General features: G+C 40.6%; 1 protein-coding gene across 1 annotated transcript in view; it reads left to right on the top strand.

The window, feature by feature from the left end:
- Positions 1-24113, top strand: part of ERICH3 (glutamate rich 3) — a gene marked incomplete at its 5' end in the record, with an annotated part of 112915 nt that overhangs the window by 87866 nt on the left and 936 nt on the right. Inside the window, 3 exon segments of the mRNA XM_082612145.1 lie at positions 16392-16517; positions 21756-23851; positions 23854-24087. Coding sequence (XP_082468271.1) covers positions 16392-16517; positions 21756-23851; positions 23854-24069 — 2438 coding nt within the window. The 3' untranslated portion in view covers positions 24070-24087.

Raw genomic sequence — 24113 nt, 5'->3', positions numbered from 1 at the left:
GTAATATAGACCTAAAAATTGTTAGAACTAAAGTAAAATGCAATTTTATCATCACATAGGCAGGATAGAATGGTCTTGATGAAAGAACAAGAAAATCACGTGTTATGAGTTGCAGTCTAAATACAATTTCTGAATGAATTGTGAAAGTATATAGCTGTTTGTTTCAATAGATTTCTTCTGAAATATTTGTTAGGTATCTGCTTTATGCCACACTGTTCCTGGTGTGAACATAGCGAAGTCCTTCCCTATATGGGAGTTTATATTCAAGGAGGAGATGTGCCTAACAAGTGAAAGATAAACATGTAATGGGGCATCTGGGTTAAGTGCTAGCAGAAAAGAAAGTCAAGGTAAGGACATAGAGTGATGGTTTGAGGAAGGGAAAGTATTTTTTAGGGCTGTCCTCTCTCAGTGAGGGGACATTTGAGCAAAGACCAGAATGAGGTGCGGGGGTGAGCCACTCTGTCATGTGAAGAAGGAGCACAGGAAGCAGAAGACCCAGCAAATACACAGAGTCTAAATTGGGAGCATCATTGTTGAGTGAAGAATTTGGAAGGAGGTCAGTGTGACAGGAGCAGAATGGACAAGCCAGAGACTGGAGGAAATGAGGCCAGAGAGAAAAACTTATAGGCCATTGGGAGGAGTTTATTCTGAGGTAGGAAGCCATTGGAAAAATTAGTGCATACAAATGACATGAGCTGAAAGTTTTGAAAAGATTCTTGCTACTGTATGGAGGATAGAATTTAGCTTTCTGAGTATGTTATCTTCGAACAGCTGTGGTCTTGAGCTGTGATTAATCCTGGATTTTTGTGAGCAATGTTTCAATGACAAAGGTAACACAGGAACATCTTTACTGTATAGGTAGATGATGTAAGTCATGAATTTTGTCATAGTGAGTTGTTGGGAAGATAATTGATTGGCTACACAAAGAATGATCAAAGAACACGCATAGTTTTCAAGGTGACTGGGAAATTGGAATAAACCTGCATACATATTTACTCAGCTTTTATGGCCTTCTTATATTCTTAAAATTCAAATGAAAAGTTCTTGGCAAAACTTTCTTCTGATATAGAATTGCTCAAGATACTTAGCATTTTTAAAAAACATATTTATTGGAGTATAATTGCTCTACAATGGTGGGTTAGTTTCTGCTGTATAACAAAGTGAATCAGCTATACATATACATATATCCCCATATCTTCTCCCTCTTGCGTCTCCCTCCAACCCCTCTAGGTGGACACAAAGCACTGAGGTGATCTCCCTGTGCTATGCAGCTGCTTCCCACTAGCAATATGTTTTACCTTTGGTAGTGTATATAGGTTCATGCTACTCTCTTACTTCATGCCAGCTTACCCTTCCCCCTCCCCATGTCCTGAAGTCCATTCTCTATGTCAGTGTGTTTATTCCTGTCCTGCCCCTAGGTTCTTCAGAGCCATTTATTTTTTTTTAGATTCCATATATATGTGTTAGCATACGGTATTGGTTTTTCTCTTTCTGACTTATTTCATTCTGTATGACAGTCTCTTTGTCCATCCACCTCACTACAAATAACTCAATTTCGTTTCTTTTTATGGCTGAGTAATATTCCATTGTATATATGTGCCACATCTTCTTTATCCATTCATCAATCAATGGACACTTAGGTTGATTCCATGTCCTAGCTATTGTAAATAGAGCTCCAATGAACCTTGTGGTACATGACTCTTTTTGAATGATGGTTTTCTCAGTGTATAGGCCCAGTAGTGGGATTGCTTGGTTGTATGGTAGCTCAATTTTTAGCTTTTTGAGGAACCTCCATACTGCTCCCCATACTGGCTGTATCAATTTACATTCCCACCAACAGTGCAAAAGGGTTCCCTTTTCTCCACAACCTCTCCAGCATGTATTGTTTGTACATTTTTTGATGATGGCCATTCTGACCAGTGTGAGTTGATACCTCATTGTAGTTTTGATTTGCATTTCTCTAATGATTAGTGATGTTGAGCATCCTTTCATGTGTTTGTTGGCAATCTCTATATCTTCTTTGGAGAAATGTCTATTTAGGTCTTCTGCCCATTCTTGGATTGTGTTGTTTGATTTTTTGATATTGAGCTTCATGAGCTGCTTGTATATTTTGGAGATTAATCCTTTGTCAGTTGCTTCATTTGCAAATATTTTCTCCCATTCTGAGAGTTGTCTGTTCGTCTTGTTTATGGTTTCCTTTGCTGTGCAAAAGCTTTTAAGTTTCATTAGGTTCCATTTGTTTATTTCTGTTTTTATTTCCATTTCTCTAGGAGGTGGGTCCAAAGGATCTTGCTATGATTTCTGTCATGGAGTGTTCTGCCTATGCTTTACTCTAAAAGCTTTACAGTGTCTGGCCTTACATTTAGGTCTTTAATCCATTTTGAGTTTATTTTTGTGTATGGTGTTTGTAAGGGAGTGTTCTAATTTCATTCTTTTACATGTAGCTGTCCAGTTTTCCCAGTACCACTTATTGAAGAGGCTGTCTGTTCTCCATTGTATATTCTTGCCTCCTTTATCAAAGATAAGGTGACCATATGTGCATGGGTTTGTCTCTGGGCTTTCTATCTTGTTCGATTGATCTATATTTCTGTTTTTGTGACAGTACCATGCTGTCTTGATTACTCTAGCTTTGTAGTATAGGCTGGAGTCTGAGAGCCTGATTCCTCCAGCTCTGTTTTTCTTTCTCAAGATTGCTTTGGCTATTTGGGGTCTTTTGTGTTTCCATGCAAATTGTGAAATTTCTTGTTCTAGTTCTGTGAAGAATGCCATTGGTAGTTTGATAGGCGTTGCATTGAATCTGTAGATTGCTTTGGGTAGTAGAGTCATTTTCACAATGTTGATTCTTCCAATCTAAGAGCATGGTATATCTCTGCATCTGTTTGTACCATCTTTAATTTCTTTCATCAGTGTCTTATAGTTTTCTGCATACAGGTCTTTTGTCTCCTTAGGTAGGTTTATTCCTAGATATTTTATTCTTTTTGTTGCAGTGGTAAATGGGAGTGTTTCCTTAATTTCTCTTTCAGATTTTTCATCATTAGTGTATAGGAATGCAAGAGATTTCTGTGCATTAATTTTATATCCTGCTACTTTAACAAATTCATTGATTAGCTCTAGTAGTTTTCTGGTAGCATCTTTAGGATTCTCTATGTATAGGATCATGTCATCTGCAAACAGTGACAACTTTACTTCTTCTTTTCCAATTTGGATTCCTTTTATTTCTTTTTCTTCTCTGATTGCTGTGGCTAAAACTTCCAAAACTATGTTGAATAAGAGTGGTAAGAGTGGTCAGCCTTGTCTGGTTCCTGATCTTAGTGGACATGGTTTCAGTTTTTCACCATTGAGAATGATGTTGGTTGTGGGTTTGTCATATATGGTCTTTATTATGTTGAGGTAAGTTCCCTTTATGCCTACTTTCTGGAGGGTTTTTTTCATAAATGTGTGTTGAATTTTGTCAAAAGCTTTTCATGCATCTATTGAGATGATCATATGGTTTTTCTCCTTCAATTAGTTAATATGGTTTATCACATTGATTGATTTGTGTATACTGAAGAATCCTTGCATTCCTGGGATAAACTCCACTTGATCATGGTGTATGATCCTTTTAATGTGCTGTTGGATTCTGTTTGGTAGTATTTTGTTGAGGATTTCTGCATCTATGTTCATCAGTGATATTGGCCTGTAGTTTTCTTTTTTTGTGACATCTTTGTCTGGTTTTGGTATCAGGGTGATGGTGGCCTCGTAGCATGAGTTTGGGGGTGTTCCTCCCTCTGCTATATATATATATATATATATATATATATATATATTTTTTTTTTTTTTTTTTTTGCCTTACACGGGCCTCTCACTGTTGTGGCCTCTCCCGTTGTGAAGCACAGGCTCTGGACGCACAGGCTCAGCGGCTATGGCTCACAGGTCCAGCCACTCCAGGGCATGTGGGATCTTCCCAGACTGGGTCACAAACCCATGTCCCTTGCATCGACAGGTGGACTCTCAACCACTATGCCACCAGGGAAGCCCCCTTCTGCTATATTTTGGAAGAGTTTGAGAAGGATATGTGTTAGCTCTTCTCTAAATGTTTGATAGAATTCGCCTGTGAAGCCATCTGGTCCTAGGTTTTTGTTTGTTGCAAGACTTTAAATCACAGTTTCAATTTCAGTGCTTGTGATTGGTCTGTTTTTATTTTCTGTTTCTTCCTGGTTCAGTCTTGGAAGGTTGTGCTTTTCTAAGAATGTGTCCATTTCTTCCAGGTTGTCCATTTTATTGGCATATAGTTGTTTGTAGTAATCTGTTATGATCCTGTGTGTTTCTTCAGTGTCAATTGTTACTTCTCCTTTTTCATTTCTAATTCTAATGATTTGAATTTTCTCCCTTTTTTTCTTGATGAGTCTGGCTAATGGTTTATCAATTTTGTTTATCTTTTCAAGAACCAGCTGTTAGTTTTATTGATCTTTGCTATTGTTTCCTTTATTCCTTTTTCATTTATTTGTGATCTGATCTTTATGATTTCTTTCCTTCTGCTAGCTTTGGGGGTTTTTTGTTCTTCTTTCTCTAATTGCTTTAGGTGTAAGGTTAAGTTGTTTATTTGAGATGTTTTTTGTTTCTTAAGGTAAGATTGTATTGGTATAAACTTCCCTCTTAGAACTGCTTTTGCTTCATCCCATAGGTTTTGGGTCATCGTGTTTTCATTGTTATTTGTTTCTAGGTATTTTTTGATTTCCTCTTTGATTTATTCAGTGATCTGTTGGTTATTAAGTAGTGTGTTGTTTAGCTTCCATGAGTTTGTATTTCTTACAGACTTTTTCCTGTAATTGATATCTAGTCTCATAGCATTGTGGTCAGAAAAGATACTTGATATGATTTCAATATTCTTAAATTTACCAAAGCTTGATTAGTGACCCAAGATATGATCTATCCTGGAGAATGTTCCATGAGCATTTGAGAAGAAAGTGTATTCTGTTGTTTTTGGTTGGAATGTCCTATAAATATCAATTAAGTCCATCTTGCTTAATGTATCATTTAAAGCTTGTGTTTCCTTTTTTATTTTCATTTTGCATGATCTGTCTATTGGTGAAAGTGGGGTGTTAAAGTCCCCTACTATGATCATGTTACTGTCAGTTTCCCCTTTTATGGCTGTTAGTATTTGCCTTATGTATTGAGGTACTCCTATGTTGGGTGCATAAATATTTACAATTTTTATATCTTCTTCTTGGGTTGATTCCTTGATCATTCTGTAGTGTCCTTCTTTGTCTCTTGTAATAGTCTTTATTTTATTTTTTTTATTTTTATTTATTTATTTATTTATTTATTTATTTTTTGCGGTACGCGGGCCTCTCTGTGTTGTGGCCTCTCCCGTTGCGGAGCACAGGCTCCGGACGCGCAGGCCCAGCGGCCAAGGCTCACGGGCCCAGCTGCTCCGCAGCACGTGGGATCCTCCCGGACCGGGGCACGAACCCGCGCCCCCCGCATCAGGGGGCGGACCCCCAACCACTGCGCCACCAGGGAAGCCCCTAGTCTTTACTTTATTTTTTTTTATTTCTTTTTTTTTCTTTTTATTAGTTTCTGCTTTATAACAAAGTGAATCAGTCATACATATACATCTGTTCCCACATCACTTCCCTCGTGCATCTCCCTCCCTCCCACCCTCCCCATCCCACCCCTCCAGGCGGTCACAAAGCACCGAGCTGATCTCCCTTTGCTCTGCGGCTGCTTCCCACTATCTATCTACCTTACGTTTGGTAGTGTATATATGTCCATGCCTCTCTTTCGCTTTGTCACAGCTTACCCTTCCCCCTCCCCATATCCACAAGTCCATTCTCAAGTAGGTCTGTGTCTTTATTCCCGTTTTACCCCTAGGTCCTTCATGACATGTTTTTTTTTTTTAATTCCATATATATGTGTTAGCATACGGTATTTGTCTTTCTCTTTCTGACTTACTTCACTCTGTATGACAGACTCTAGGACTATCCACCTCATTACAAATAGCTCAGTTTCGTTTCTTTTTATGGCTGAGTAATATTCCATTGTATATATGTGCCACATCTTCTTTATCCATTCATCCGATGATGGACACTTAGGTTGTTTCCAGCTCCGGGCTATTGTGAATAGAGCTGCAATGAACATTTTGGTACATGTCTCTTTCTGAATTATGGTTTTCTCAGGGTATATGCCTAGTAGTGGGATTGCTGGGTCATATGGTAGTTCTATTTGTAGTTTTTTAAGGAACCTCCATACCGTTCTCCATAGTGGCTGTACCAATTCACATTCCCACCAGCAGTGCAAGAGTGTTCCCTTTTCTCCACACCCTCTCCAGCATTTATTGTTTCTAGATTTCTTGATGATGGCCATTCTGACTGGTGTGAGATGATATCTCATTGTAGTTTTGATTTGCATTTCTCTAATGATTAATGATGTTGAGCATTCTTTCATGTGTTTGTTGGCAGTCTGTATATCTTCTTTGGAGAAATGCCTATTTAAGTCTTCTGCCCATTTTTGGATTGGGTTGTTTGTTTTTTTGCTATTGAGCTGCATGAGCTGTTTATAAATTTTGGAGATTAATCCTTTGTCAGTTGCTTCATTTGCAAATATTTTTCTCCCATTCTGAGGGTTGTCTTTTGGTCTTGTTTATGGTTTCCTTTGCTGTGCAAAAGCTTTGAAGTTTCATTAGGTCCCATGTGTTTATCTTTGTTTTTATTTCCATTTCTCTAGGAGGTGGGTCCAAAAGGATCTTGCTGTGATTTATGTCATAGAGTGTTCTACCTATGTTTTCCTCTAAGAGTTTGATAGTTTCTGGCCTTACATTTAGGTCTTTAATCCATTTTGAGCTTATTTTTGTGTATGGTGTTAGGGAATGATCTAATCTCAAACTTTTACATGTCGCTGTCCAGTTTTCCCAGCACCACTTATTGAAGAGGCTGTCCTTTCTCCACTGTACATTCCTGCCTCCTTTATCAAAGATAAGTTGGCCATATGTGCGTGGGTTTATCTCTGGGCTTTCTATCCTGATCCACTGATCTATCTTTCTGTTTTTATGCCAGTACCACGTTGTCTTGATTACTGTAGCTTTGTAGTATAGTCTGAAGTCAGGGAGCCTGATTCCTCCAGCTCCGTTTTTCGTTCTCAAGATTGCTTTGGCTATTCGGGGTCTTTTGTTTTTCCAAACAAATTTTGAAATTTTTTGTTCTAGTTCTGTGAAAAATGCCAGTGGTAGTTTGATAGGGATTGCATTGAATCTGTAGATTGCTTTGGGTAGTAGAGTCATTTTCACAATATTGATTCTTCCAATCCAGGAGCATGGTATATCTCTCCATCTATTTGTATCATCTTTAATTTCTTTCATCAGTGTCTTATAATTTTCTGCAAACAGGTATTTTGTCTCCTTAGGTAGGTTTATTCCTAGATATTTTATTCTTTTTGTTGCAATGGTAAATGGGAGTGTTTTCTTGATTTCATTTTCAGATTCTTCATCATTAGTGTACAGGAATGCCAGAGATTTCTGTACATTAATTTTGTATCCTGCTACTTTACCAAATTCATTGATTAGCTCTAGTAGTTTTTTGGTAGCATCTTTAGGATTCTCTATGTATAGTATCATGTCATCTGCAAACAGTGACAGCTTTACTTCTTCTTTTCCAATTTGGATTCCTTTTATTTCCTTTTCTTCTCTGATTGCTGTGGCTAAAACTTCCAAAACTATGTTGAATAAGAGTGGTGAGAGTGGGCAGCCTTGTCTTGTTCCTGATCTTAGTGGAAATGGTTTCAGTTTTTCACCATTGAGGACAATGTTGGCTGTGGGTTTGTCATATATGGCCTTTATTATGTTGAGGAAAGTTCCCTCAATGCCTACTTTCTGCAGGGTTTTTATCATAAATGGGTGTTGAATTTTGTCGAAAGCTTTCTCTGCATCTATTGAGATGATCATATGGTTTTTCTCCTTCAACTTGTTAATATGGTGTATCACATTGATTGATTTGCGTATATTGAAGAATCCTTGCATTCCTGGAATAAACCCCACTTGATCATGGTGTATGATCCTTTTAATGTGCTGTTGGATTCTGTTTGCTAGTATTTTGTTGAGGATTTTTGCATCTATGTTCATCAGTGTGATTGGCCTGTAGTTTTCTTTCTTTGTGACATCCTTGCCTGGTTTTGGTATCAAGGTGATGGTGGCCTCATAGAATGAGTTTGGGAGTGTTCCTTCCTCTGATATTGTTTGGAAGAGTTTGAGAAGGATGGGTGTTAGCTCTTCTCTAAATGTTTGATAGAATTCACCTGTGAAGCCATCTGGTCCTGGGCTTTTGTTTGATGGAAGATTTTTAATCACAGTTTCAATTTCAGTGCTTGTGATTGGTCTATTCATATTTTCTATTTCTTCCTGAGTCAGTCTTGGCAGGTTGTGCATTCCTAAGAATTTGTCCATCTCTTCCAGGTTGTCCATTTTATGGGCATAGAGTTGCTTATAGTAATCTCTCATGATCTTTTGTATTTCTGCAGTGTCAGTTGTTACTTCTCCTTTTTCATTTCTAATTCTATTGATTTGAGTCTTCTCCCTTCTTTTCTTGATGAGGCTAATGGTTTATCAATTTTGTTTATCTTCTCAAAGAACCAGCTTTTAGTTTTATTGATCTTTGCTATCGTTTCCTTCATTTCTTTTTCATTTATTTCTGATCTGATTTTTATGATTTCTTTCCTTCTGCTAACTTTGGGATGTTTTTGTTCTTCTTTCTCTAATTGCTTTAGGTGCAAGGTTAGGTTGTTTATTCAAGATGTTTCCTGTTTCTTAAGGTGGGATTGTATTGCTATAAACTTCCCTCTTAGAACTGCTTTTGCTGCATCCCATAGGTTTTGGGTCGTCGTGTCTCCATTGTCATTTGTTTCTAGGTATTTTTTAATTTACTCTTTGATTTCTTCAGTTATCACTTCGTTATTAAGTAGTGTATTGTTTAGCCTCCATGTGTTTGTATTTTTTACAGCTCTTTTCCTGTAATTGATATCTAGTCTCATAGCATTGTGGTCAGAAAAGATACTTGATACAATTTCAATTTTCTTAAATTTAGCAAGGCTTGATTTGTGACCCAAGATGTGATCTATCCTGGAGAATGTTCCATGAGCACTTGAGAAAAATGTGTATTCTGTTGTTTTTGGATGGAATGTCCTATAAATATCAATTAAGTCCACCTTGTTTAATGTATCATTTAAAGCTTGTGTTTCCTTATTTATTTTCATTTTGGATGATCTGTCCATTGGTGAAAGTGGGGTGTTAAAGTCCCCTACTATGATTGTGTTACTGTCAATTTCTCCTTTTATGGCTGTTAGTATTTGCCTTATGTATTGAGGTGCTCCTATGTTGGGTGCATAAATATTTACAATTGTTATATCTTCTTCTTGGATCGATCCCTTGATCATTAGGTAGTGTCCTTCTTTGTCTCTTCTAGTAGTCTTTATTTTAAAGTCTATTTTGTCTGATATGAGAATTGCTACTCCAGCTTTCTTTTGGTTTCCATTTGCATGGAATATCTTTTTCCATCCCCTTACTTTCAGTCTGTATGTGTCTCTAGGTCTGAAGTGGGTCTCTTGTAGACAGCATATATATGGGTCTTGTTTTTGTATCCATTCAGCCAATCTGTGTCTCTTGGCGGGAGCATTTAGTCCATTTACATTTAAGGTAATTATCGAAATGTATGTTCCTATTCCCATTTTCTTAATTGTTTTGGGTTCGTTATTGTAGGTCTTTTCCTTCTGTTGTGTTTCTTGCCTAGAGAAGTTCCTTTAGCATTTGTTGTAAAGCTGGTTTGGTGGTGCTGAACTCTCTCAGCTTTTGCTTGTCTGTAAACGTTTTATTTTCTCCATCAAATCTGAATGAGATCCTTGCTGGGTAGAGTAATCTTGGTTGCAGGTTTTTCTCTTTCATCACTTTAATTATGTCCTGCCACTCCCTTCTGGCTTGTAGAGTTTCTGCTGAGAGATCAGCTGTTATCCTGATGGGGATTCCCTTGTGTGTTATTTGTTGTTTTTGCCTTGCTGCTTTTAATATGATTTCTTTGTGTTTAATTTTTGACAGTTTGATTAATATGTGTCTTGGCGTATTTCTCCTTGGATTTATTCTGTATGGGACTCTCTGTGCCTCCTGGACTTGATGAACTATTTCCTTTCCCATATTAGGGAAGTTTTCAACTATAATCTCTTCAAATATTTTCTCAGTCCCTTTCTTTTTCTCTTCTTCTTCTGGAACCCCTATAATTCGAATGTTGGTGCATTTAATGTTGTCCCAGAGGTCTCTGAGACTGTCCTCTGTTCTTTTCATTCTTTTTTCTTTATTTTGCTCTGCAGCAGTTATTTCCACTATTTTATCTTCCACCTCACTTATCCGTCCTTCTGCCTCAGTTATTCTGCTATTGATCCCATCTAGAGTATTTTTCATTTCATTTATTGTGTTTTTAATCGATGCTTGATTCATCTTTAGTTCTTCTAGGTCCTTGTTAACTGTTTCTTGCATTTTGTCTATTCTATTTCCAAGATTTTGGATCTGGGAAATAGAATCTTGGATCATCTTTACCATCATTATTCTGAATTCTTTTTCAGGTAGACTGCCTATTATCTCTTCATTTGTTAGGTCTGGTGGGTTTTTATCTTGCTCCTTCTCCTGCTGTGTGTTTTTCTGTCTTCTCATTTTGCTTATGTTACTGTGTTTGGGGTCTCCTTTTTGCAGGCTGCAGGTTTGTAGTTCCCGTTGTTTTTGGTGTCTGTCCCCAGTGGCTAAGGTTGGTTTAGTGGGTTGTGTAGGCTTCCTGGTGGAGGGTACTAGTGCCTGTGTTCTGGTGGATGAGGCTGGATCTTGTCTTTCTGGTGGGCAGGTCCACGTCTGGTGGTGTGTTTTGGGGTGCCTGTGGCCTTATTATGTTTTTAGGTAGCCTCTCTGCTAATGGGTGAGGTTGTGTTCCTGCCTTGCTAGTTGCTTGGCATAGGGTGACCAGCACTGTAGCTTGCTGGTCGTTGAGTGAAGCTGGGTGCTGGTGTTGAGATGGAGATCTCTGGAAGATTTTTGCCGTTTGATATTATGTGGAGCTGGGAGGTCTCTTGTGGACCAGTGTCCTGAAGTTGGCTCTCCCACCTCAGAGGCACAGCACTGACTCCTGGCTCCTCAATTTGGGATGATGTGTTGTCTATTCATGTATTCCACAGATGCAGGGTACATCAAGTTGATTGTGGAGCTTTAATCCGCTGCTTCTGAGGCTGCTGGGAGAGGTTTCCCTTTCTCTTCTTGGTTCTCACAGCTCCTGGGTCTCAGCTTTGGATTTGGCCCCGCCTCTGCGTGTAGGTCGCCGGAGGGCGTCTGTTCTTCACTCAGACAGGACAGGGTTAAAGGAGCAGCCTCTTCGGGGACTCTGGCTCACTCAGGCCGGGCGGGAGGGAGGGGCACGGAGTGCGGGGCGAGCCTGCAGCGTCAGAGGTCGGCGTGACGCTGCACCATCCCGAGGCGCGCCGTGCGTTCTCCCAGGGAAGCCGCCCCTGGATCCCGGGACCCCGGCAGTGGCGGGCTGCACAGGCTCCCGGAAGGGCGGTGTGGACAGTGACCTGCGCTCGCACACAGGCCTCTTGGCGGCGGCAGCAGCAGCCCCAGCGTCCCGCGCCCGTCACTGGGCTCCGCGCTTTCAGTCGTGACTCGCGCCCGTCTGTTGAGCCCCTTTAAGCAGTGCTCTTAATCCCCTCTCCTCGCGCACCAGGAAACCAAGAGGGAAGAAAAAGTCTCTTGCCTCTTCGGCAGCTCCAGAGTTTTCCCGGACTCCCTGCCGGCTAGCTGTGGCACATTAGCCCCCTTCAGGCTGAGTTCTCGCCGCCAGCCCCAGTCCTCTCCCTGCTCTCTGACCGAAGCCCGAGCCTCAGCTTCCAGCGCCACCCACCGTGGCGGGCGAGCAGACAAAGCCTCTCGGGCTGGTGAGTGCCGCTCGGCACCGATTCTCTGTGCGGGAATCTCTCCGCTTTGCCCTACCCAGGTATGTGGGGAGTTTCTTGCTTTTTGGGAGGTCTGGGGTCTTCTGCCAGCATTCAGTAGGTGTTCTGTAGGAGTTGTTCCACGTGTAGCTGTATTTCTGGTGTATCCGTGGGGAGGAAGGTGATCTCTGCGTCTTACTCTTCCGCCATCTTACCCGGAAGTCTCTAGTCTTTACTTTAAAGTCCATTTTGTCTGATATGAGAATTGCTACTCCAGCTTTCTTCTGATTTCCATTTGCATGGAATATCTTTTTCCATCCCCTCACTTTCAGTCTGTATGTGTCCCTAGGTCTGAAGTGGGTCTCCTGTAGACAGCCTATATACGGGTCTTGTTTTTGTGTCCATTCAGCCAGTGTATGTCTTCTGGTTAGAGCATTTAATCCATTTACATTTAAGGTAATTATCGATATGTTTTTTCCTATTACCATTTTCTTAATTGTTTTGGGTTTGTCATTGTAAGTCTTTTTCTTCTCTGTGTTTCCTGCCTATAGAAGTTCCTTTCACATTTGTTGTAGAGCTGGTTTGGTGGTTCTAATTCTCTTAGCTTTTGCTTTTCTGTAAAGGTGCTCATTTCTCCATCGAATCTGAATGAGATCCTTGCTGAGTAGTCTTGGTTGTAGGTTTTTCCCCTTCATCACTTTAAATATGTCCTGCCACTCCCTTTTGGCTTGCAGAGGTTCTGCTGAAAGATGGTTATGGGAATTCCCTTGTATGTTAATTGTTGCTTTTCCCTTGCTGCTTTTAATATTTTTTCTTTGTATTTAATTTTTGATAGTTTGATTAATGTGTGTCTTAGCGTGTTTCTCCTTGGATTTATCCTGCATGGGACTCTCTGCACTTCCTGGACTTGATTGACTATTTCCTTACCCATATTAAAGAAGTTGTCAACTAGAATCTCTTCAAATATTTTTTCAATTGCTTTTTTTTTCTCTTCTTCTGGGACCCCTATAATTTTAATGTAGGTGCATTTAATGTTGTCCCAAATGTCTCTGAGATTGTCCTCAATTCTTTTCATTCTTTTTTCTTTGTTGTGCTGTGTGGTATTTATTTCCAGTATTTTATCTTCCACATCACTTATCCGTTCTTCTGCCTCAGTTATTCTTCTTAGCATGTTTTAAGATGGGAACAATTTGTGTAGTTTCAAAGCAAGCAGAGGAGAGGGAATGAATTTGGAAAGGTTGCCTACTAATATTGCAAACCATATCCTTGCTACCACTTTTCAATAACTAAATTATCAAATTTAGAAAGAATTGGTGGAAATTGAGAACTGTCAGCAATAGTACAGGGACATAAGTCCTCTCATCATTATAGGTGAAATTGTTAATTGATACCTCCTTTTTTGAAGTACAAAGAGAAACATATATCAAAAGCTTACAAAAATTTTCATGCTCTTTGACCCAGCAGTTCCAATTCCAACAATTTATCCTAAGGCAATAGCCAGAAATAATAAAATAATTATAAGTAGTATTTTAAGTAGCTTTATAATCACAAAAATGGAAATAATTCAATATTTAACACTAGACAGTTGGTTAGCCAAATTTTAGTAAAACCTTATTAGAATATTCTGTGCAGTTATTGAAGAATAGTTCTTATTTAATGATATGTGGATATAGTCACAATATATTGCTAAATGAATAAAATGGGATACAAAATGTCATCTAAGTAAGAGTAAAAAATACTTGGAAATCTGGCAAAATGTTAACTAGTATTTGTTTCTGAGTGGTGAAACTAGGATATTTTTGGTTTCTTCTCTGTACTTTTTATTGTTTCAAGCTTTAAGTAGTGAATATGTACTATTTTCATATTTTGGGAAAGTACAATGTATATATTATTGTTAAATATGTTTGTTTTCATAATAAAAAAAGCTCACATTGGAATGCAAGAATATTTTGGTATTTTAAAAACATCTTGAAATATCCTATATCATTTGAGTGGAAAAAGTATTTTTCTGTGAAATTCTCTGAGCCTCTTCCATTTTGCTACAAATGCTGTGGGAACTGACAACTCTCTTTGCTTTTAATTGTCATCTTTATAACAAGGTGAAGGAGCAGAGCCTTGAGGGATGAAGGGCTAAATAGATAGAGGAAACAGGGTGATGTGTCACGTTGCTGGCATGGGAGTCTCAGCATGCATAGTCCTCCTTTACTGTAGGTGGAAAATGGTCAAAGTTAGACACTGGCCAAGGTCTTGCTTTTAAGTTTCAGTTTCAGAAGAACATCTGAGAAAAAAATGACCAAGTGAGGTCTTTTCTGATCTCACACCTAATAAATCCTTAATGCTCAGGCCAGTGTCCCATTCTTGCTGAATCTGAAGCAGGCAGCACCTAACTGTCCAGGCTCTCATCGACTTCCAAAGCCTAACCCTCCAGGGGCAAGCCAGCTGACATGGGCAAGTGGTGATTACAGTCCTGAGACAGAAGGATTACATGCTTCAGGCAATTCTGAGTGAGTTGTAATTTTCAGATTATGCTAGTATTGTTTGGCTTCTTAGAATAGTCTTTTGGTTCAATAGCTGCTAATTGTATATTATTATTATTATTTTTGTAAACCATATTGAAAAAATTTTCAATTGATGTATAATTGACATACAGCATTATATTAATTTCAGGTGTACAACATAATGATTCAATATTTGTAAAATAAACCATATTTCTTTTTAGCTTGTGGACTACTTGGGGGAGAAAGCTAGATGTCCTGTTGGCTCTGATGAAACAAAGCTTCAGTACTTGATACCAAATCAGGCTTCCTCCCACCCTCCTGCCTACCATCCTTGGGATTTCTATTGCTTAGTCAGCAAAGCAGATTTATACACAAAGACCTAAAACACTATTTATTTAAACTCTCTAGTTATACAGTGCTGTGGGTAAGATGGTATTTAACTTATAGGTACTGTGTTATAAAGTTACTAATCTAAAGGTTGACTTGGTTTTAAAAAAATCCAACTATAACCTAAGTTTCATGAGTTGATGTCATCTTTAAATTACTGTAAAAGACATTTTTTATTTGGTGTATTGGATGAATGTGGAAAACTGATGTTCAAAAATTTTTTTAAAGAGAATACATTGGAACTATGTGATGCACCCCTTTTCATTTCCATGTTTGTTCTCTTAAGATTAGTATAGTTAAGTCATTCCATTTTTTCTCCAAAAGCCACATGAGGCAGATATTTCACTATTTGTTTCCAAACACAGAAGGATCAGTAAGTAACTAACTGCTCCTTAGCAATCCACCTTAAACTGAGCAAGGGACCACATTCTAGTTGTGTTTGTTCTTGAAGTACAGTCTTTGGACCAAGTTGCTCAGAATATCTGAGAGGAAAGAAAGCAAGAAAGGAAGAGAGAAGGTAGGTAGAGAAGGAAAGGGAGAGATAGAGAGCAAGGGAGGGAGGGAGGGGGGAAAGGGTATTTTGGAGAAACTGTGCTCTTATCTAGATCTAGTGTTATTTGAGTGAACTTTTTTTTAACCAGGAGGTGGCATAATGAAAGATGTCAGGGATTTAGAGACACAGGTCATCAGATGATAGGCAAGGGATGTAGTCAGACACTAAAGACAAAATTAATGGATATTAAATTGTTGAGAATTATCAGGTTAGGCAATAATACTTATAATAGACATGCTCATCATTTCATCATCTACTATTATTTATCAGGTGCTCAGGCACTTGCTAATAAGTGAAATATAAGCATGTTCTACAGGTATTATTTCATTTAATCCTCCCAATATAACCACTGAGTAGATATCTCTTTTTGACAGATGGGTAAACTGAGGTTTAGGCTTAGGCCGAAGAACTTACCCAAGCTGACACAGTTAGTATGGAACTTGAACTTCTTAGGTCTTTGTGTTCCTAAAGTTCAGTGCTAGTAATCAGCTGCAGATAATAGGAATCTCTACAACAGCTTTTACTGTCAAATTTATAGGAATCATGCAATAGCTTTTTTGCTCTGTTCACATAGAATGAGTATTGGGGTCAAATCACTAAAATCTACTAATGGATGAAATGCTTATAGTATAGTCAGTTCTGGTAGTTTTAGAAATCTAATAGAACAGTGATGATTCGGATTATAAAAGCCATGACATGTTTCTAAAAAGCAAAAGGCAACTAAACTCCTTTCCAGTCATCTCATTGCATGTGTATTTGGCAAATCCATCACTGTTTCTGGCTGTTGCCCTTTTTTTTCTAATGCAAGTATTTCTTTGCATGGATTTCTTTACTTCATGATCTTCTATTGTGTTTTCTTTTTGAAATCATAGCTTGAACTCTGTTTAATCTTAATAAATGTTAACAACAGAGTCATATTTTAATGTGAATACTTTTAAATTAATCCCACTTGCTGCTGTTCCACTTACAATGTTCCCATGACCTGTTTTTAACACTTTCTGATATTTTATATGGTCTCCAATCAGTTGGACAGGTAGTAGCTGAAGATGTGGGTCCCGGCTTCCACTGCCACTATGACTCTGAGTCTGGTGTTAGCAGTGCAGACAGAGGAGAGAAGCACTCAAGGAAGGTGGAGATTGACACAGGTGCAGGTAAGGGCACATCATTACCTAGGAAAGACCTTCAGAAATCCTCTGCAAAAGACAGTGCTGTTTCCATCTTTCATCTTCCTATCCTTGTTTCCTCCTTCTACCACCTTTATTTTCTTTTCAACTAGTGAATATGATGGCAGGAGGTGGAGGCGTTAAGGGGAGCTTTGGAGCTGACAACAGATATGAAAGTTGTCATTCTTTTTTGAATACAGTGGTGCTTAGAATTTTTTTAAAAAGACTTCGGATAATGAAAAATACTGGTAGGGATTTTCAGACCAGTCTTATTTCTTAGCCTGCCTCCCAGTCAGCTGACCAGGTAGGTGGATATACCTAACTGACCCATTGGACACATGAAGAGCCCAGGCACATTTCATGACGATTTACTTGAACTCCTTATTTTTTAAAATTCGGGAAGTATTCATTGCCACCAGCAAATGACCTGGCTCTTGGTGATTGAGTACTCCAGCTGCAAGAGTGCACATTAGAGTGACTCAACAGACCATGAGTCATACATATCTGGTCAAACAGCCCGTGTCCTTGAAATCAGGTTTCCCTATATTTAGTGGATGACTTTTAAAAAACACCCTGATTTGAATACATGTATGTGTGTGTAGCAGTTGGCAGGCGGAGGGTGATTCATTTTATTCCTCATATGGTCACATTACCCCCACCTCCAATTTTTAATAACAGGCATCAAGCGCTGGGAGGTATTTGAGATTTCACTCTATTATCAAGTAAATAAGTCAGCCAGCCACAGTTGCATACAAGACTCCTGGGTCAGAGGAAAAGGATTTTATTACTCACAACAAATAGAAGCAGCCAGACAATTTGCACTTGTGCTGGTTCCCTGAGCTCCCGTTCCCCCGGGGCAATGTGGAGAGGACCAGGTGACACTTGAACTTGCAGTGGACTGAGTTGCAGAAGGACACTGAGCTTCGAGAATCCAAATCTTTCTTGGTGGGCGTTCAACCAGAGGAGTTCCAGTGTACCTCCCCAAACTTCTGCAAGGCAGGTAGAGTAGTTGTTGTCTATTAAATGCAATTCAAGCAAGAAAATATCATACATTATACACAGTGGGAGGGGAGTGTGTAAGGAAGGTTTGTTAGGGCTTCCTGTGTGTCAGGCACTGTGCTAAGCATTTTATGGTTTACTCTCACAAGGATTCTGTGAGTCAAGTGTTGCTATTCCCGTTTTATGGATAAGAGAATGAAGGCTTAGAGAAGTATTATTTCCCAAGTTCGTACAACTATGTGGCAGAGCTGGCATTCTCACCCATGTCTGCCTGACTCCCAAGTACACACTCAGCCACTAAATCAGATTTCCCTTGTTTGTGTACATTGCTCACTTTCTTATATTCGTTATTTTTTTCCCCCAAAAGCCATGAGGTTGCTATCAAGAACATGTCATATTTTTGTACTGATATTTCTTAGAAGGGCTTCAATTACTCTTTTCCCCTTGCTTCAGAAATGTCATGTCTGACTCCCCTGTGTGTGTGTGTGTGAGTGTGTGTGTGTGTGTGTGTGTGTGCATGTAATAGCTCAGCTGGATGCCATTAGCACTTTCTCTCCTAGAATTTAGGCATAGTATATTATTACATGGTGGCTAGGCAATTTTATTACCCTGTATTCCTGAATGTTCTTTAATTCCATAAACTTAGAGGCCAGCTTAGCAAAACAGAGGACTTTCTTTAAATATTTTTCATAACTGACTTTTTTTTAAACATCTTTATTAGAGTATAATTGCTGTACAATGGTGTGTTAGTTTCTGCTGTATAACAAAGTGATTCAGCTATACATGTAAATATATCCTCATATCCCCTCCCTCTGGTGTCTCCCTCACACCCTCCCCATCCCACGCCTCTAGGTGGACACAAAGCACCAAGCTGATCTCCCTGTACTATGCTGCTACTTCCCACTAGCTATCTGTTTTACATTTGGTAGTGTATATATGTCAATGCCACTTTCTCACTTCATCCCAGCTTACCCTTCCCCCTCCCCGTGTCCTCAAGTCCATTCTCTACGACTGCTTCTTTATTCCTGTCCTGGCCCTAGGTTCTTCAGAACCATTTTTTAAAATTATTTTTTAGATTCCACATATATGTGTTAGCATACGGTATTTGTTTTTCTCTTTCTGACTTACTTCACTCTGTATGACAGACTCTAGGTCCGTCCACCTCACTACAAATAACTCAATTTCATTTCTTTTTATGGCTAATATTCCATTGTATATATGTGCCACATCTTCTTTATGCATTCATCTGTCAATGGACACTTAGGTTGCTTCCATTTCCTGGCTATTGTAAATAGAGCTCCACTGAACATTGTGGTACATGACTCTTTTTGAATTATGGTTTTCTCAGGGTATATGCCCAGTAGTGGGATTGCTCGGTTGTATGGTGGTTCAATTTTTAGTTTTTTGAGGAACCTCCATACTGTTCTCCATACTGGCTGTATCAATTTACACTCCCACCAACAGGGAAAGAGGGTTCCCTTTTCTCCACACTCTCTCCAGCATTTACTGTTTGTAGATTTTTTGATGATGGCCATTCTGACTGGTGTGAGGTGATACCTCATTGTAGTTTTTATTTACATTTCTCTAATGGTTAGTGATGTTGAGCTTTCTTTCATGTGTTTGTTGGCAATCTCTATATCTTCTTTGGAGGAATGTCTATTTAGGTCTTCTGCCATTTTTGGATTGGGTTGTTTGTTTTTGTGATATTGAGCTCCATGAGCTGCTTGTAAATTTCAGAGATTAATCCTTTGTCAGTTGCTTCATTGCAAATATTTTCTCCCATTCTGAGGGTTGTCTTTTCATCTTGTTTATGGTTTCCTTTGCTGTGCAAAAGCTTTGAAGTTTCATTAGATCCCATTTGTTTATTTTTGTTTTTATTTCCATTTCTCTAGGAGGTGGGTCCAAAAAGATCTTGCTGTGATTTATGTCATAGAGTGTTCTTCCTATGTTTTCCTCTAAGAGTTTTATAGTGTCTGGACTTACATTTAGGTCTTTAATCCATTTTGAGTTTATTTTTGTGTATGATGTTAGGGAGTGTTCTAATTTGATTCATTTACATGTAGCTGTCCAGTTTTCCCAGCACCACTTATTGAAGAGGCTGTCTTTTCTCCATTGTATATTCTTGCCTCCTTTATCAAAGATAAGGTGACCATATGTGCGTGGGTTTATCTCTGGGCTTTCTATCTTGTTGCATTGATCTATATTTCTGTTTTTGTGCCAGTACCATACTGTCTTGATTACTGTAGCTTTGTAGTATAGTCTGAAGTCAGGGAGCCTGATTCCTCTGACAACTTTTTAATATACTTTCATGCAGGAATTTGAATAACAACACATATACTACTAAAGGGACTTGACACATTGTTGTTCCTCATGTTTTTCACTTGTTTTGAATCCAGTAATAATCTGTAACAAAATAAAACAAAGTGTATTCTTTCAAGTGAATTGGCTACATGTTCTCTGAGTGAGCATTTGGTTCTATATTTAGTAAATAACTGCTGTGGTATGCTGAGGACCCCCTATAAAAGTCAACACCATCCCTGTTGATAGACCTGAAGTTTCTATGTTACTCACTTGAATAAAGTTACCTTCAAACACATTTTTTTTTTTTTTTTTTTGTGGTACACGGGCCTCTCACCATTGTGACCTCTCCTGTTGCGGAGCACAGGCTCCGGACATGCAGGCTCAGCGGCCATGGCTCATGGGCCCAGCTGCTCCGTGGCATGTTAGATCTTCCTGGACCGGGGCACGAACCCATGTCCCGTGCATTAGCAGGTGGACTCTCAACAACTGCGCCACCAGGGAAGCCCCCAAATACATTTTTAAGGGAAATGTAATATGTGCTGTTATTTTCTTACTTCAAAATGTTTTATTTTAATAGCTGGCAAGAGGCCAAGGGAAGGCAAAAGGACAGCCAGATGTGGTGTCAGGAGAGGAACTGGAGTTATAAGACATTCCCAGATGGGGTATCAGAATAGGGACAAAGTGAGTAAGATTAGGGCGTTAGGTTTCTGGGGAGATTGTTGGTGATGGGGTGGGGGTGAGATGGCTATCCAAAATGGCAAGCGATAGAAAAAGAATGTGAGGAAGACACACTTGCCTACTTTATATATTTATATAATTTGGAGGTTGACACCCTGGTTTTATAACTTATTTTATAGCACCTAGTCCAGTGTGTTTTACAAATGAAAAGGATTAGATTGATAGAAAGCATTGAGGTGACCATTTTAGAAGCTATCTCCCTAAGTATTATTCTTCAGTTGGAAAATTTAAATGCTTTGGGTATTTGGCCTGAAATGCCTTTATTTATTTTGCATGGATCATTGCAACAGAAATACATGTATTTGCTAAATAATAAGAAATCTATTTGAAGCCTTCTGAGAAACATATTGAACTTGTATTTATTGAAGTATGAAAGCTAGAACACCCAGATTTGCAGGAAATTATGGATGAAATTATGAAATACTTCAAGTAGGTTATTTATGTTGAAAATTGTCCCAGACTAAAAAGCCCTGTCTTGCTCTGTGATCCTGTTTTGCCAAAGGCAAATCAGTTTCTGAATGTAGATGGGAGGTATTCTGACCTATAATACAAATTTGTGTCTTTAACAAAAAGTCTTACCTTGAACTACAAAGTTATTTGATGACTATATCTAGATATAGTAGCTTTAATGGGAGTAATGTATGGGATAATTATCAGCTCACATTGTATTATGATTCTGTTGCTAAATGCCCATATAAGTACAAGAAACATAAGCTAACAGGCATATTATGGTGCTATAGGGAACAATGATTCTTAAGACTAAGTCCTCACTATTTTCCTTGTTGCATAATTCTTTCTGCAAGTCCTGATATTTCAAATGAAAGTGGGATGTGTGTGTGTGTGTGTGTGTGTGTGTGTGTGACAGAGAGAGAGAAAGAGAGAGATTTTATTATTTTAAGACATGGACTTTTTGTTTGTTTTCAACATTTCTGATGTTCAATTTTCCTTTAATACCAATGTGCCCATTAAATCTGATACTATTTCTTTTCATCACGAAAAACCATTGTTAAATCATGGTACATGTTATAGTCAATGGCATCCTAGAACCAAGAAAATGTCATATAGATAATATAAGTAGCCCCTTGATATTATATATAAATATAAATATCTCTTATATATCTAAGATTTCTAATATCTCCTCCCTGCACTTTGATTAAAGTAACCTTGATTTCTAACCTTATCTTATAGCACCGAATAGGAATTTAGTGGTGGAGGAAAGGGCAGCACTCAGCTCAAACAAGGAATCCAAGGAAGTTGCATCAGAAGAGCATACACTGGAGAAGAAAGAAGCAGTGGAGGAAGATGAAGGTCCCCAACAGAGGGACGCTGACACAGAAGAAAAAGGGGATGCAGCACCGTGGGGAAAAGCAGAGGTTAATGAGGTTCCCTTGGGGCAGTGGAAGCCAACAGTAGAGCAGCCGGCAATAGTAGGACAGTTTACAGAGGAAAGAAAGATCCCTCAGGGCGTAGTAAGTGGGGCAGAGGCAGAAGCAGAAGGGGATAGAAGGCAACAAAAAGAGGGGTTAGACCCCAGAGGACGAGAAGCAGAAAGAGATTCTGGAGGTCTGAATGAAGGTGAGGCTTCTGAGGAGCAGGCCTTGGAGCAAACGGTGCTGGAGACGGAGACGGTGGCTTCTGACGGGGAGCGGGGTGAGGAGAAGGCGGTGCTTACAAGCCAGGCAGCAGCCCTGAAGTCAGAGAGTGCTCAGGAGGCAGTGGCCCTGAGAGAGGCGGCGAGGCCGGAGAAGGGAGGGTCTGAGGGAGCGGCTGTGAGCGAGGCCGGGTCTGCAAAGCCAGGTGTGGAGGACAGTGAGGGGGAAGCATCCACAGACCTAGAGGACGTGGGACACGGAGAAGCTACACTCGAGAGAGAGGAGGGTGTAGAAGAGGCCATCCGGTGGGGAGAGGCGCCAGCCAAGGAGAGGGTGGCAGTTCTGGAAAGGGAAACACCCTTGAGCTCCTGGACTTCTGTGAAGGCCCAGGCAACTCGGACGGGGGTTTTGGAGGACAGCCTTGAAGAACTTCGTAAGGACCCTGTGGAAAGGGAGGAGGTTGAGATAGAGTCAGAGTCTAAGAAGGAAGATGAGAGGAAAGAAATGTCACCTGAGGAGTCAGATGCAGCATGCGAGAGAAGGAAAGCTGAGAGGCCAAAGACACCTGTGTGGGAAACCGGATCTGAGAGGGAAGCGGTGACAATGACAAAGGCGCTTCAGGATGAAGACCCTTTAGAAGAAGAGCAAAAGTTGAAAGAGGAAGAGAGGGAACCCATGAAGGAAGTAAGACCCGAGGAAGAGACACAAGCCCCCCAAAATGACATGGGGCATGGTGCTGAGGATGAAGCAGCCGTGTGGGCGTCTGAACTGACTGAAGACGCAGGGCCGCAAGGAGTGGATTCACTGAGAGAGCGAGAGGTGACCATGTCTGAAGAATCCCCTGGATTTGAAAAGTCCCTGGAAAACATAACGGTTTGGGGGAAAGAAGGAGGAGAAAGACCGAAAGAAGCTGGAGACGCAGGGCCCAGAGGCAGAGCAGGGCTGTGCCTCGGGGAGAACGTGGCCCCCGCAGAGCAGGACGAGGGCCCGAGCCCTGCAGGAGGGGCGATGTCAGGAGCCCCTGAAAGCGAGCCCTCGGGGAGGGCACAGACACCCGGGGCTGCCGGCGAGGCCCGGGAGCATGCAGCCAAACATCAAGACAGCCTGATGGGCTGGGAGGGGAGGGATAAAGAAGGGCCTTTACAGGGGCCACAGGGAGTGGCTGTCCCAGCCAGGATCCAAGAAGATGTTCCCGAGGGAGACTCCACCATGGCAGGAAAATTGAGTGAAGAAGTGATGGATGAGGACCCAGAGGAGGAGGCAGATGAAGAGCGCACTCTGGGGGTAGGGCTGATGAAGAACGGGGACACCGAGGGGGACAGGGGCTCGCGGGGCGTGGTTGTAGCTGGGGAAGGTCGCCACCAAGGAGGAGGAGGGACAGAACCAGCCGCAGAGCAGGAGGCATTGACAGGTTCAAAGACAGCTGGGGGGCAAACAGAAGCGCATGAAGCCTCCTCCCTCTCAGATGTGGCTGGGGAGGAAAGCTGGCACAGAGTGGATGAGACACGAGGAGAAATGGCAGCTGCACACAAGGTGGCTGTAGAGGAAACAGCGCTGAGCGGGGAGGAGGCGACAGTGACTTGGGAGACGGAGGCTGAGGTCGAGGCTCCAGGGCAACCTTCTGACCTGGAAGGGAGGGCTCCACCGCCAGGGCCGGCTCAAGAGGAAGGGGAAGCTAAACCCACACAGGAGGTGGAGTCCGTGAGGAGGGGCAGGAGTCGGGGGCAGCTGAAGAATTCAGACTGGGATTATCCCAAGAGAGAGGGTCAGAGCCCAGGAGAGAGAGTGCGCGGGACGCAGGAACACTCCCTGGAAAGCCCGATTGCACTGGGACCCAGGAGAAGCGAGAGCATGCAGTGCGCAGAGGAAGTGAAGACCCAAATGTTCCGCTGAACCCCAGGAAAGCCTAAGAGACTTCGCGGCTGATGGTGAGTTTAAGCCTGCCCTGTCTGCA

Source organism: Mesoplodon mirus (assembly GCF_964341445.2).
Source record: "Mesoplodon mirus genome assembly, chromosome: 3".
Lineage (NCBI taxonomy): Eukaryota > Metazoa > Chordata > Mammalia > Artiodactyla > Ziphiidae > Mesoplodon > Mesoplodon mirus.
Note: the sequence above shows the minus strand (reverse complement) of the source record. Positions and strands in the feature narration are given on the sequence as shown.